Source organism: Schistocerca nitens, chromosome 8 (assembly GCF_023898315.1).
Source record: "Schistocerca nitens isolate TAMUIC-IGC-003100 chromosome 8, iqSchNite1.1, whole genome shotgun sequence".
Taxonomy (NCBI): Eukaryota; Metazoa; Arthropoda; class Insecta; order Orthoptera; family Acrididae; genus Schistocerca; species Schistocerca nitens.
In genome coordinates this window covers 449,749,932-449,762,391 of record NC_064621.1, presented here as the reverse complement: position 1 = coordinate 449,762,391, position 12,460 = coordinate 449,749,932, and the positions used below count along the sequence as shown (strand labels likewise).

General features: G+C 38.2%; 1 protein-coding gene across 1 annotated transcript in view; it reads right to left on the bottom strand.

The window, feature by feature from the left end:
- LOC126198747 (myrosinase 1-like) overlaps nt 1-12,460 on the bottom strand; it is a 118,447-nt gene that overhangs the window by 81,750 nt on the left and 24,237 nt on the right. Inside the window, exon 3 of the mRNA XM_049935296.1 lies at nt 7,260-7,394. Coding sequence (XP_049791253.1) covers nt 7,260-7,394 — 135 coding nt within the window. The remainder of the gene's footprint in view (nt 1-7,259; nt 7,395-12,460) is intronic.

The following is a 12,460-nucleotide window of genomic DNA, read 5'->3' as shown; positions in this document are numbered from 1 at the left end:
TTTCCCTTGTTCGCTTTTGTGCGAAGAAGAGTACCTAAACTTCTTTAGCAATCCAAAAATCCTCCCACCGATATTTCCGAAAACAGTTCCCTTCTCTCTCTCTCTCTGTACTATAATAACCATGGAGCATACATATCTGTACCTCTGTTGTTCCAGAGAATAAACGTACTAGAAAATTACCTTGGCGTCGACGAGCTGTCGGCGCATATCTTACTAGAAAATCTGATCCAATACTTTTCAAACGTAAATAAATGTGGATGATTTGATGGATCACTATTAATTAGTGCGTGGTAGAGGGTAATTTTCCGTGGGGATATTACAATGCCCCTCGCAGCGAGCGAAGTTTGTGAGCTCAATTTTTGATTCACCGAACACACTTCGCGAGCTATCTATTAGCGTGGATAACCCGGAAGTGATGATTGTCAGTCCTCCGACTGAAAAAGAATATTCTGTTTGAGACAGACGAAGAAAAGAAATGTGGAAAACAGAAGAAATGAAGAGACAGGTACCGCGACTGTATTGCTTTTACGTGCATCTCGGTGTTATGTTTGCTGTGCACAACCAAGGAAGATGATCTTTCATGAACTGTTGTCAGGGTCTACCCATTCGGGAACTTTCTTAAGCAGGGAAACCTTGGAAAACCTCTTAAGATTAGACCCCCAGCCTACGGTACATAGAAGATAGGAAAGCCTATAGAAGAACAAAATTAATTTTGAAATTTATCTCTAAAGAAAAGATAGGGATCAATTTGTATCACGATTTGGAAAAGAGTAGTTTGTGCCTCTAGCAAAAAAAAACTTTTTACAATAAATAACGTGAATTTGCGTTTTACAATCTTGCTCCTAGTACAATATCTTGCGGTGCTAAACTCCCCCGGGTCTTGCATGTCCCCGACGTCCACATTTGTAGTCGGTCTTCTACGCGGCCCCTTTTGTAGTTGATCTTCTACGCGGCCCACAATGGGAAGAGTAGAAGGAACAGGGATACTCGAATTCACATGCAACATTCATTCCAAAAGAATTAGCATTGACCAAAAGGAAGACTCTTCCTGTAAGAGAACTGATTAGGTTGCACCGTCCAAGATTCTCCTTTTTGAAAGCAAAATCCTTATGGCTTCATGGATCCTTTTTGTTACGACGTATTTCAATGAATTCAACTCTTAATTAATGATGTTGCCAAAAGCATAATCCGATTTACTCTCGTTTGAATACTCCTTTTGACTTTGCCTCCCCACTTGTACTTAGAAGTCCAAACGCTTTAACAGATTTTCTATGACTGATTTGTTCTTCGTAATTTAAAGGATTCATGTAACTTACTATAGATTTTGGATTCAAATCATCGAATAATGGAAAGTGTAGTTCATTTTATACCCAGACATCATCCATATTTCCTTAAGAAGTCATATAATTTAGCTATCCTCAAAACTTTTTATTCTAAACACATATATTTCTTCGCTTTAGTGCTGAAATGTAAAAATTATTAGCATTGAAGAATGCGGATTCGCTTCTTTCATTTACTCTCTGATTCATACTGCGTTCATCCATGCTCATCTATGGAAATGGATTTTTCAAACATAATTCCCAAACAAACACAAACCATTAAACAACTATTAATTCTATGAATATTACTTTTTTTTATTATTCATTAATAAATTAAAAACTCTTAACTTCTAATTATCACACCTATTCCTTTTAAAGTTCAACATGAATCAGTTTATTCTCGCGTTTGGTGCGAGTCTCTTATAAAGCATATCTGTGTCGTCTCTATCGATTTTAATTCTCGCGCCGACGTCAACTGTTTTGCGCGGGAAATTGTCTTTGCGGCGTTAACCGTCACTCATGATTCACTACCACAACACATCCCTTCACACGTTTATACATCTAAGCGTTCACATGAGATTATATATGAATATTCACTTTAAACCTTTTTTTTTTTTTTTGATTATTCAGCGTCATTTGCGGGAAACATTTCATTCTTCTCGCAGGTCAGTCAGATACTTTATACATCTTGATCACATTAGCAAAGCTAAAGTTCTATGTTCACTCAAACCACAGGTGAAGCCTATCTCCACTATCCTTTTTACAACACTCAATAGTAATAATTAGTCACTATTTCTATATTCTATGTCATTGATTAACTACTTCACTTTAAAGGTTTTTAACACTACACACACACAGTTCATTGTTATATTTTTTTTACGAGCGTTCATCTCTGTCACTCGGAACACCATTCCTCCCTATCTCCTATTCTTCATTATATCTTTTTAAGTCATTGTGAGGAAGTAACCCTTTTATTTTGTTCGATCCCGTGTATGCTTTTGGCACGACCAACAATAGTGAGCAGTAGGGGTTGTGGAGGGTTCGATCAAACCCCATTTCAACATGCGATCTATTTCTTTTTGAACTTGAGCCTTTAACCTCCAGGGAACAGGATAGAAAGTTCGACAATATGTTTCGTGCGGCTTAACGTAGAGATGGCATATGTATCCTTTAATCACTCCTGGCCTTTCATCAAACACGTTTTCATACACTAATAATAATTCTTTGAGCTGCTTCTTCTGATCTTCAGTGATGCAGTCGGATTCATTTAACTTCTCATACACTAATTGACCGAAATCTCCTTTGACTTGGAACTCATTATTTGCGTGCTGTTTAGAATTCTGTGCAGTCCTGATTACTTGCACACTGATCCCACTATTATATTTTCTGGTAAGGCTTTCTTTTTTCAACAAGTCCAACACAATTTCTTGTTTATTTATATTTAACCAAATTTTTCCTGTTTTAAAATCTATTCTGCATCCGTATTGACGTAGGCTGTCGACTCCGATAATGCAGTCTACCACCAAATTTCCAAATTTTTCACAACAAGGAATGTGCTTAATATTGCTACATTTCCTACTTCTACACTAAGTAGTGACTGCACTTTTACATTCGCCGATCGAGCCCCAACGGCGCCTATTATTCTACAATTTTGAACTGGAAAAATTGGTACTCTTCTTATATTTCTGATCTTGTTGAATAGAGCCTCCGAAATAACATTCGTGGTTGCAGCTGTGTCTAAAACCGCCTTTATAGGTACAGTCTCCAAAATGACTTGCACTTCGGCTACTGCCACCTGTTCCTTATCTTCATCTTTGGGTTCTAAGTCTTCGGTCAATTCATCTGTCAGTAATCGTCCTTCATTGTACGTTAGCATTGGTACACATATCCTGTTGCCCCTCAACCTATTGTTGACCGCTCCTCCGGGGCACGAGTGGGTCCTTACTAGTTTGATGGATTTTGATTCGCCTGGTGGTTGACATCATCCGTCACTTCGGTAATCACCGGTTGATTCGTAGATGTCCGTCCCCACTGATGTTGGTTATTTGAGTTTATTCCCCCCGGTTGGTTCCACTTTCTATTACCGTTATTGTTCCATGCTTGGGGTCTGAAATTCCTTTCGTTTCCCCATACGGGATTGTATCTTTTCCCATTCCTGTTATTCCTTGGATAGCCCCTCGCAAGACTATTGCCGGTATTATTGTTGAGATTTTGAGGGGTTTCTCCACTATTTATCGATCTCTGTGGGTTCCCTTGCCTACCATTTGCCGGAAGTTCTATCTCCCTATACTGGAATCTGTTATTACGTGCTTTCTGGCTGTTCTCTTCTATAATGTCTATATGATCTAACGTCGTTAGGAACGACTCCAGGTCTTTATCGTTGCCGTAAATTAATTGATTTCGGATGCTAGTTGGTAATCTTGCCTTAAGTATGTTTATTATGTCTGGCAAAGGCATAGGTCTGTCCCAATATCTTGTTTTATTTATATATTTTTCGAAATACTTCCTAAGGCTTCCTTTCGAAAAAGAGAAGGGCTCTGGGTAGAGCACCTCCTGCCTTAGGCGTTCCTGTACCCCTTCTGACCAAAATTTTGCTAAAAACGCTTTTTCAAAATCTTCATAGGTCGAGCAAACAGAAGTCATGTCCGAGGCCCAGATCGCCCCCGAACCTTGTATATACCCAGTAACGAAACTGATCTTCTGCCACTCCGACCAATTTCTGGGTAGCACTCCTCTAAAACTTCGAATAAAAACAATCGGATGGACCCCCCTTTTTTCAGTGTTAAAAATCTGAAATTGCCGATGCTTTATCATTTTTTCTTCGGCATGACAAAGGCTTTCATAATCTCCATCCGCTAAAACGTCACGCGAACAACTAGCTCGTGGCAATTTGATATTCGAGTTACTTACACATGTCGGTATTGTGTGCGAATGTGCAGTAACGGGGTCTATAGTCGCTGACAACTTCTGCTGTTGGCCTGTATTCATTTGTTCTGAGCCTTGTGAAACGCGTATCGACTCTTCGATCGTTTGTTTCCAATGCTCGAAATCAGCACCTAACTGCTGTCGCACTTCCTCAAGTCCTTTCGCAAACAAATTCTCTTCCTGTTTGCCGCACAGACTCTGGAATGCTGCTTTAACATTTTGGTCAACGTTTTCACACATTAGCCTTTTGTTTTCTAATGTGATTTCGGATAATTTACCCGTTAATACATTAATCTGATGGTCCATAACGTCTTGACGTTCGGTCAGATGTTCCACACTTTCCTTTAGGTTCGTCTGCGTACGTGCCAATTCAGGGAGTTGCGCAATTGCACATGACATGGCATCTTGCTTTTGTACTAACTGCGGAACCATTTCCACCTGTTCGCGTACTGTATCTATCTTAATAGCCACGTACTCCTTCATTTCTACACGAACACGTTGAGTAGATTCCTCACATTGAGCTTTAACCAATTCGATTTGTGCAGTTAATTTTCGTTCCGTCTCTTCGGCCTGATCTTTTAGTTCCTTTGTCTTTTCCTCTATCCGCTGCTCTAATTCGGAAAAACTATCATGTAACTGCTGCTTAATCTCAGCTTTCAAATTTTCCTGCCCTTCAGTAACTGAGGCTAACTTTGTGTTCATATTATTCATGGTATCAGTTAACATTTGCATCTGCCTCATTATAATTACTAATGGATCTAATCCATGTTGCATCCCTGCTGTTACATCTCCAGCCGTGTCTACCGGGCGTTCTATTGCGCTATCTGTAGCGATCGGTTCTACAACACTTCTTACTACCTCATTATCATCGGTGCTCACAACTGAAGGCTGTTGCATGTTGCTCTGCTCTGCTTGACTCATCTTAAACATTGCCCTAGTTAAAACCATATAAATATTCTACAGTCAAGATTTATATATATCTCCCTTCACACAAGAATACTTTCGTATAGTACTTATACAGTTAAATGCAACTAGGGCAGTTCAATCAAACTACGTCTTATATGAACACAATTAGTAAATGTTCAAATCTACGTCTACTTCCAGAATACTAGCAAGCTTTAATTAAAAAATTTTAGATCTGGCCTTTTGTCTGCGCCCTGCGTGCTAGTTATCTGTGGAATTCGACTGCGAGTATTTCTTCTCTTTTTTCCAAGTTAGGTTGTCTCGTCGTCGTTCACATGAAACAAAGAACAAAATTATTTTAACAACGTCCAAAAACGTGTCCTGTCACGGTCGCCATTCTAATGAATTCTCTTTGATTACTACTTTGTTTTGTGGTTTTGTTTCTGATGAAAGTCTTTGAGTGTGAATGCAGCTTGCCGCTAACTTGGTGTAATGTTTGTCTGTGCAGAAGTGTGTCTGTCGTCTTTATCGCTCCTTCACTCTCACACCTGAATCAGTACAGTAAAGTCAGGGCTTCGTGTATTATGATTGGCTGATCCGTAAAAGGACAGACAAACAATTATACTACTGGAGGATTCTAAGTAATTTCTAGAATTACATTCACTCTCTCTCTCTCTCTCTCTAATTTATCTGTGTACAATTCAAATATAAATTACTTGAGATCAGCCTGGTCGAATCTCCGGTAGAGCCCTTCGTCTTAATACTCAGCGGCGGTCTTGCTAGAAAAAATCTTTACATTTGGTATTATTATTAAGCGCTGCATTCAGTTGGGAAAATCGATCGTTTGAACAATTCGTTCAGTTTACGACAGATCTAATATTTCAGATGTGGACGAAGCCTTTTTGGACGATTTATAAAACTCATAGATTGCAGGTTCTCTTCGTCACAGCCGAAACTTCCCAATTAATTACAGGCCTAGACAATCATCAATGATTCATACAGAGAACTCATTCTTCATTCACTCTGTAATAAAATGGTCGCAAACCTTATTTCTGATGAAAGATGTATATTGAACTCCTTGTTAATTACATGTTCCGTTTCCGTGTATTTTAAGTCTCAGGAAAGTTACTTTTTTACAGGTTTCTCATTTCTTTATCTATCCCGCTAGCGGCACAAATTTCCCTTGTTCGCTTTTGTGCGAAGAAGAGTACCTAAACTTCTTTAGCAATCCAAAAATCCTCCCACCGATATTTCCGAAAACAGTTCCCTTCTCTCTCTCTCTCTCTGTACTATAATAACCATGGAGCATACATATCTGTACCTCTGTTGTTCCAGAGAATAAACGTACTAGAAAATTACCTTGGCGTCGACGAGCTGTCGGCGCATATCTTACTAGAAAATCTGATCCAATACTTTTCAAACGTAAATAAATGTGGATGATTTGATGGATCACTATTAATTAGTGCGTGGTAGAGGGTAATTTTCCGTGGGGATATTACAACATATCACTTAATGTGTTGTTGTTACTTTATACAATAACTACTGTCGTTTCATCCGTTCAATTTTGTCATTGAGCAAATAAAGGGAGATATTTAGGGACAGATTTAATTAATTGACTTGGTAGCCTCACTTGCTAACAGATAAGGCAACACTCATCAGGGAGGAAATGAACCGAACGTTATATTGTAGAATCTAAGTTTTCCTTTGCATCCGTAAACGATTGAAGGTCTATGTTTAGAATAGTTTCTTCAATCAATCTAAAACTTCGTTTAGTTTTGTTCCTCGTTGGTTATCAGTCCTTGTCAACGTGGGTTCAACGTCTCATCTCCATATTTAAGCAGCACGATAAGCATTGTATAGTACACGCTTCGACAGAGTATATTGAAATTCTTTCTTTAATATTCTCACCTAATACTAGAATCGAAACTGATTCTAATTATATATCCGTTGATTTGACGTGATGCACAACTTCTGACTGCCAACAAATATTGTGCAATATTTTTGTTTTCACTGTTCATTAAGTCCAGGTGAAAAGACCTCACGCAACACTACAATCTAGGCTGTTTAAGAACTACACGCCATATTTCTGGAAAGTAAAACAGTGGATCTCACCATTGGTTCGATGCCGTTCTCGAGGAGTAGATTGATGACATTGTTATAGTAATCGATGCCAGCTTGGTTGATCACGTCCAGGTCTCCTGTGGGCAAAATCCTCGACCACGAGACGGAGAAGCGGTATACTTCCGCCTGTAAGGAAATACCAAAGAGTAATGATAGGGAAGTCGATCAGCAGTAAAATGTGGGTAAGGCACTCAATAAATGTGTCCATTAAGAAATGATCCAGAGTCGATGACAACCATATATATTAGTCATTAACCTATAATCGTCAGGAGTTCTGCATTCAAACTGCTCCACTTTCCAAACTGAATAAATTTTCCTTGTTTGAAGGTTGCAAAACATCAGTAGCTCTATTTTCCTCCTGTTCTCAGCGTGTTACTATTCTTTGGTAATGTCATTTGACAATTTGTGCTGTATATCTATCTTCAGCTGCCCGTCTTCCATAATGCAGTCCATCCTCATAAATTTTCCGCTCATTTATAGAAGCCAAGTCCTTGAGATGAGTCTCACAAACATTTATCTTCGCCTATACCGTCAGATATCTCTCAGTTCAAGTTTTACGGTATTTAATTTTCACAAATTATGATATCTTGTTCAGTACAATAACTAACAGATATTCAATTTTCGTAAAACTGATATTCTGTCTTGATTCACAGAACTTCCCAGACGAAACATTTGTAGGACTTTGCTAGAAATGCTTCGTTAGATTTTTACTATCATTGAAGCAAAAGTGAGTCTCTGTTAGTAGTAGATGAGAAACGTCATGAGGCATATCGAAATTATGAAACGTCGTAGCCAACCCTCAATGTGGCGTGGAAAGGACTCATAAAAATCTTCCTCCATCTATACAGTAATTAAAAAATTTAATAGATAATGGAATTAACTTTAAACACGGCTGAAATCATACTTTTTTATTAACTCCCTTCTCTCTGTAGAAGAATGTGTACAAACATCATGTGTGCATTTAAAAGATAAACAGACAGACAGTGAACATAGTTATGCAGTGGCCAAGGAAAAAATGTCTTCAGACTATTGTATAAAACAGTCTTATCTTAATTTCAGTGAGAGCGAATCTCTTTGCCTTCATTTCTTTCTTCTTTTCCCTCGATTGTTTGTTAAATGTATTATTTTCCCTCGATCGTTTGGTAAGTGTATTCTATGTGCTCCTGTGCGTATCTTATCTGGTAAACCACGCTCCAGTACTACTGAAAATGTTCCCTGATATCTTAACACGTGTGTTATGCTGTCTCTTCTTCTTGGCGGTGTTCTCCGCATCCTGCTTCCCTCTCCGATTCCGCAGAGAATTTCCGTAGTCCTAATTTTATTAGCTCAATTAATTTTCAACATCTTCCTATAGCACCACTTCTCAAACGGTTCCATTTTCTTCCTTCTCGATTTTTCCACAGTCCTTGGCTCACGTTCCATTCAGTGCTGTGTTCCAAGTGTATACTCTCAATATATTTTCCTATAATTAAGGGATGTATTTGATTCTACTGATTTCCTTAGATAGTTGGTTTTTATGTCCTCCTTGTTCCGTGAGTCACCTGTTATTTTGCAAAATTCCTTAACTCTGTGTACCTCATGGTCCCCAGTTCTGATATTAAATTTATCGTAAATTTCATTTCCTTTACGTCTCATTAATTTCGTCTTTATTAGGTTTGTTCTCAACCAGCGTTGGGCGGTCCTTAGGCTGCTAATTCCATTTTACAGGCCCTGTAATGCTTCCTCACTTTTACTGATAGCAATATTACCAGCAAACCTTAACATTTCTATCCATTCAGCCTGAGCCGAACCCTACTTTCCCTCATTATTATCATGGCTTCTACAGTGTGAAGATTGGACAGTAGAAGATAACGACTGCACCATTATATGCACCATCTTTAATCCGAATATTTCGTTGTTCATCTTCTACTCTAATTTCTCCCTTTGATTTCTTCCACAAATTGTACAGGGTAAGTCTTTCTACAGTTAACAATATTTATTTTACAAAAACTATAAAACTTATAAATTTGTCGTTTGTGACAAATGATAGAATAACTTTCACCAACTGCGACATAATCGCGTGTATAAATAGTGATCCCATACTACAAAATGCTTTTTTATTCCAGTCCATGATCACAAATGAATCGTCTAAAGATTTCATTTGTGATCACAGATTGGAATAAAAAAGCATTGAAAGAATAACTCACAAAGTTAGCTCGCATATCTTTGCTGCAGGTAGAAGTTGTGTACAGACCGCTACAATTACTGTTGTAAAATGGCAACACGCGTAGAGGAGGCGCTGTATATTCTGTGGTATCACGAGGCGAAATTGCCATTTACTGTGCAGCGAAGTTTTAGAATAAAATGCGGAAGAGAAGCATCTGGCAGGAGTATTGTTGCGTGGTACACGACGCTTAAACAGACCGGCAGTGTGTTGGATGTACCGCGAATTGGCCGGCCTTCAGTAAGTGAACGAAATGTCAGTGCTGTGCAACAGGTGTTCTTACGAAGCCCCTCCAAATCTACTTGACGGGCATGTCACAATTTAGACATTCTTAGGCCACAGTGAAAGGAATTCTACACAACGGACTGCACCCTCATGCACAAAAGATCCAAATTAGACAAGCGTTACAACCAGATCATAGAACTTGTCGAGCAGCTTTCGTGACTGTGATACTGACCCGAATCGACACGAACAATGAGTACATTCAACGAATCTGTTTTTCAGATGAGGCTACTTTCCCCAAATCAGGTAAAGTTAACCAAGACTATGTAAGGACATGTGGTTCGGAAAGTCTACATGTTGCTTTATGTCACGTTAGGGAGTCTCCTAAAAGGACTGTGTGGTGCGATTTCTTACAAAACAGAGTCATTTGACACTTCCTATTGGCCGAAAGATCAGTAATAGCTAACTATGCTACAACAATTTGCAGAACAGCAACAGAGAGACTTGCTGCCTGACGTGATTCTTCACCAAGATGGTGCACCACCACACTGTATATTGCATATTAGAAATCTTACGAGTATTAATGAAACCTGCTGAAATGTAGATTGGGCTTGATGGTCCCACTGAATGGCCTGCAAGATTACCAGACGTAACGCATTGAGATTTCTTTAGTTTAGGTGCTTAAAGAACAATGTTTACGTTACATAAGTACCTGATCTGGATGCATTGAAAGGAAGGATAACAAGTAATGTTGCTTGTGTTTCACCAGGAATGTTGTCAAACGTATGATGTGGAAGCGATATGGGATAGACATTCTTCGAGCAACAAACGGTGCACATGTTGAAGGTAAATGTCATCCTTAATTTATTTGGTGATTTATTCTTTCGTTTGTCATAAACCGCAAATTTATAAGTTCTTTAGATTTTATAAAATAAATACTGGTAATTGTACAAATACTTCAGCCCCACCATGTACATTACCTGTATTTCCCTACACCGTATAGCCGTAATCGTATTTTTCTGAGAATTTATAACTCCTTGCAACACTCTACTTGACCGCACTACAATATACTATACTGTGGTATGTATGCTAATGAAATAAAAATGATCGTAACATCTGTATCTGAAATTAGGTAGATCATCATGACTGTAAAATTAAAATTTCATATGGCTAGGATAGTATCTCTAATAAGACATCAAAAATTTGTGGTCCAATGACACGGAATAGTCTTAGTCACGTACGTAATACTTCATTGACTCATATCGTTTTTCCCGAAATACCGTATGATGTCATTGACAGCTCTCTGCATAAAAAGGATGACTCTACAGTTGAGAAATTTATCGCCCAGTGCCGCTCCTTACATCATTTTCCGGAATTCTTGAAAAGGCAATGTACTCGAGGGTTTTCGCTCACTTGGTACTAATTGGATACATAGCGTTCACAATATGGATTTGAAAAGGTCCATTCTAGTGAGTCAGAAATTTATGCATTCGTAAGGGACATTTTAAACTCTTTAAATGATAAAATATCAGTGACTTGTCGAAGGCATTTGATTGTTTCAGCCATAATATTGTATGCAGAACTCAAGTTTTTATGCTGTTAAGCAAATTCCTAGTATAGTTCTTACTCCTGAAACCGCACATAGAAAGTTACCGTCGGCTATCCCAGTAATATATAAAGTGAAGCCACAGCATCTACATGAGGAGACGATACAATTTGAGTTCCGCATGATCCAACCATTGGTCCGTTATTGTTCTTGCTGCAGTTAATGATTTAGCATTTTACTTGAATCAGGAGGAAGAATAAGTCCTGTTTGCCGTTGTTACAAGCACTGTAATGAAGCAAAGCAAAGAATCATCAGCAGAGAAAACAGTAAATGATGTTTTCGTGGAAGTTGCTGAATGGTTTTGCACAAATCACACTAAACTTTGAAGAAATGTAGTTCATCCAATTTTTACAAGCAAATATATCCCACATCCTATTAGCATTGTATCCTTACAAGAAATGATAAACACATTAGAAAATAGTAAAGTGTTAGGTATGCATGCTGATGAACACTTAACCTGGCAAAACCAAACAGTAGACATGCTACACTGTTTAGATTCTGATAATTTTTCGACAACTGTAATTACCAACTTTGAGGATACAGATGTCAGTAAGATAACTTATTTTACTAGTTGTATGGGTTTGTACCGTTTTTGTGCGACTGTAGTGCAAGTCTAATTAAAACCATTCTCGACGTTCTACCACACATATTTATAAGATTTTCGTGCACAGCACTTCCACTGAGACACTTTATATTTATGTCTCTTGACCATAGCTGTTAAGTCCCATAGTCTCAGAGCCATTTATGTCTCTATTTTGTGTAAACCCACTGCCGTCTCGGTACTTTGTTCTTATATTGCAATACGCACCGATACTTTGTGTTGTATTGGTGGTAATGAGCTCTCTATATATTTTTATATTTTTCGAGTGATTTTTGTATAAGTTGTTACTTCGCTGTGGTACGGTGGTAGGTTATCTAGTGTGAGTACATTCATAAATTATATCTTTTTTGTGGTGTGTGGGGGGATTATTATATATCTATTGCGTATTTTATTAGTTTAAATAACATTTGGTTGCTAATGTTTGTTTGGTCATTTATTCTGCATTTCTTTCATGAGACATTTATAAACGGGGATGACATTGACATATATCAAAAAGAGGCATTTGTCAACTTCAGTGAAACAGTTTCGATGCTGCATACTTTGGATAGACCACTACGGAA